Source organism: Octopus bimaculoides, chromosome 21 (assembly GCF_001194135.2).
Source record: "Octopus bimaculoides isolate UCB-OBI-ISO-001 chromosome 21, ASM119413v2, whole genome shotgun sequence".
NCBI classification, from domain to species: Eukaryota; Metazoa; Mollusca; class Cephalopoda; order Octopoda; family Octopodidae; genus Octopus; species Octopus bimaculoides.
The window spans coordinates 37,783,308-37,786,904 of NC_069001.1; the positions used below are offsets into that span (position 1 = coordinate 37,783,308).

The window sequence follows — 3,597 nt, forward strand, 5'->3', positions numbered from 1 at the left end:
AAATACGAATCATTATGCAAGTTATGGGTAATATCCCAAAAGTTGGCTTTAGTTATATTATCATCAAAAACAATATTTTCTTACAACTTCAAGCATTGTCCATCTTTTACATCTTACAATTTACCGTTATAACAACAAATTTTTATCGTTACAACTGCTGGCTCTGACATTTCATATTATTGTGTACCTAATAAATCTTACCCGTTACAATTGGTGACTCTCGACTTCAACTAAAAACTTAACCGTAACAACTGGTGACCCCGAACAAGAGAACTGCAGCTTTCCCAAGAACTAACCGCAACAAACTGGTGACTCCGTGGAAAAAGAATCGCTGCTTTCTGAAGCTGCATTACCAACAAATTGGTGATTCCGACGTTGCACCATAACAGGCATCGCTACAAAAACAAATCTTTCATCGCTTACAACTAGTAACCTCTACCGTTACAAATTGGTGAACCCCGTGTAAAGAGAATTACTACCTTCCGACGCTACATGCCGCTGCATTTTTGCTGATTCGAACTAAAGAACTAGAATATCAATAGTCGCTAAACCAAAGAGAAAAATAATGACAACCTTCGTCACCACCAAGATGCACCCTCCTTCGACCTGCTACAAAAAGCTCTATACTGCGATGCACTTCACAACAATGCAACACTGCACAAGGAGTTTGCGGACCATAGAAGCCGATAAATGTATCATTTCGACAGCTTCATGCCCAGAAACTAACTGGGAGCACATGCGTACAACGTTTTCACAGCAAACTCGAACAAGAAGCGGGGGAAGACTCCGCTGCTCGGCGAAATACATACAAGTTTTCGATTTCAAAAAATTCCAGGTGAGTGATTTACAGGCACCAATGCCTTAATTTCTACACGAACAGCTACACACCTTATTTATTTATATTTTTCTTTCCACTGAACTTCACAAGGACCGTAACTGTAACACTTACATTGCATTAATTCAAATTCTTGTTTGTCATATTAAATTAAAATTGATTTTGCTTACATTCTGTCAGATTCAAATGAACTGAACATTTATTCATAACCTGAATTTTTTTTTGCCTGCCTTCTCAATTTTATTCATATTTTGCACTTCCACTTTCTTTCAGTCGCACGTTGCATTTTGCATGTATATATATTTTTTTCTCCTTCACTTTGAAAATGTATTGTTGCATATACACACGCATGCACCTTTCCTCAACACCTGGCCTTGCGCATGCATCTGCACACATGATTCATACACACAGGCTAACTATGTCACATTCATGCACCACACATGCCTATTTCGCTTGTTTTCCATGCTCAATGCGCCCTTGTAGACACAACTCACCTCTGTAAGACCCTAGGTCGGTCACGCAAACATAGAGAATGTTGTTTGTCCCTTACAACGTGCCAGCATGTCACACTTTTGTTCCTGCACGATCGAGGCATATAATACCGCATGCACAGGCTTGCAGCATCAGCCTTACTGCATTAATCACTGGCATATTAAATACTGTACACTGTATTTGTAATCAATGCACTAGCATTAGCTTCCGCCTTGCAAGCCCTATTGCACACATGCATCTCTATTATGCATCTACTGTCTTGTTTTGCAACATGTCTGTATTAGATCAATTCTTCTTCCAACTCGAAGCATGTCGAATGATCACATGCTCTACGCTCATGTTTAGACATAATTTCACTATAATTATTTTCTTTAGACTACCTCTCACTTGGCTACCATCAACCTCTTGATTACATCACATCTTTACTACATAACCACCATCATTAGCATTTAATGTATAAAGTTATCTTATCGTTCATCTCTCATTCACTTCATCATAACCTATAATATCGAATAATGTCGACAAATTCTATAAATACAAAGATCAGTTTGGAAAATGTGTAACTTTTATCAGACATTGATCAAGTCTGTGAATTCTGTAGTTTATGGTTGTGTCAGGACAAGTTTTGGTTAAATGTTCTACATTTAGAATAACAGGAGAATAATTGAAGAGCAAAACCACATTTATTTCAATTTCAAGTAATTAAGAATATTTACAAAGAATAACAAGGTCAGAACTCAAGATCTTGGGTCTCAAAACTGAGATGACAAAAGACAGAGAAAATGTGCTATCTTTTGTCACCAATATATCAAACCCATACCAGCATATGGGAGGGACATTAAAGAACATGTGATAAAGATTCATAAATTGTGTCAGCCACTTACTTAGGCCATACAACTTCAGCTAATGATACATACATGTGTAGTTAAATGAGATTTTTGAGAGAATGATCTACCACAGTTATCACAGTGATATGGCTTCTCTCCAGTATGAATACGCTTGTGAATAGTTAAGTTAGTACTTCCAGAGAATGATTTACCACATATATCACAATGATATGGTTTTTCTCCTGTATGAATATATTTGTGTTTAGTTACAGCACTGCTTACAGAGAACATTTTACCACAGATATCACAGTGATAAGGCTTCTCACCTGTATGAATACGTTTGTGAGTATTTAAGTCACCATTTCCAGAGAATGATTTACCACAAATACCACAGTGATATGGCTTTTCTCCTGTATGAATACGTTTGTGTTTGGTTCTAGCACTACGTCCAGAGAATGATTTACCACAAATATCACAGTGATATGGCTTCTCTCCGGTATGAATACGTTTGTGTTTACTGATATGACTACTGACAGAGAATGATTTACCACAGATATCACAGTGATATGGCCTTTCTCCTGTATGAATACTTTTGTGAGTAATTAAGCTACCATTTTGAGAGAATGATTTACCACAGATATCACAGTGATATGGTTTCTCTCCAGTATGAATACGTTTGTGAGTAGCTAAGTCACCACTTTGAGAGAATGTTTTACCACAGATATTACAGTGATATGGTTTCTCTCCTGTGTGAATACGTCTATGATTAGTTAAGTGACCTGGTGCAGCAAATGATTTTCTGCAGACATCACAATGAAACGGTTTCTCTCCAGTATGAGTGCGTTTGTGGGAAGTTAACTCACTCCTTCCAGAAAATGATTTACCACAGATATCACAGTGATATGGTTTCTCTCCAGTATGAATATATTTGTGTTTAGTTACAGCATTACTTACAGAAAAAGATTTACCACAGATATCGCACTGATATGGTTTCTCTCCTGTATGAATGTGCGTGTGAGAAATTAATTCACTACTTTGAGAGAAAGATTTACCACAGATATTACAGACATATGGTTTCTCACCTGTATGAATACGTTTGTGTGTAGTCAAGTGACTACTTTGAGAAAATGATTTACCACAAATATCACACTGATGTGGTTTCTCTCGTGTATGAATGTATTTCTGTTTCCTTAAGTGACTAGTTTGCGAGATTGATTTACCAGAGATATCAGAGTGATTTAATGTTTTTTCTTTCTCTATGTCATTAGGAAAATCAATATTTTTCGACTTTGTTTCACATCTATCCTTGAGTTCATCTTGCATCATTTATCACAATACTCAGATATTTTCCTTGGCTTTGCTTTTATATTTTATTCCTGACAAATATTTCTTCTGCTCCTCTTCATACACTGTGGTCTTTGTCAATATTTGAAGATGTAGCAA

The 3,597-nt window shown here is 36.6% G+C and overlaps 2 protein-coding genes across 2 annotated transcripts in view; one reads left to right on the plus strand and one right to left on the minus strand.

Annotated features, from left to right (window-relative positions):
- Positions 1–557: 557 nt before the first annotated feature.
- The window catches only part of LOC106868802 (zinc finger protein 91), a 20,641-nt gene continuing 17,601 nt past the window's right edge, over positions 558–3,597 (plus strand). The window contains exon 1 of the mRNA XM_052975435.1: positions 558–835. The gene's annotated coding sequence lies outside the window, so the exon portion shown is untranslated. The remainder of the gene's footprint in view (positions 836–3,597) is intronic.
- LOC128250482 (zinc finger protein 665-like) lies at positions 1,992–3,591 on the minus strand. The gene has a single exon (XM_052975613.1). The coding sequence runs from the start codon at positions 3,478–3,480 to the stop codon at positions 2,227–2,229; it is 1,254 nt and encodes a 417-aa protein (XP_052831573.1). The 5' UTR covers positions 3,481–3,591; the 3' UTR covers positions 1,992–2,226.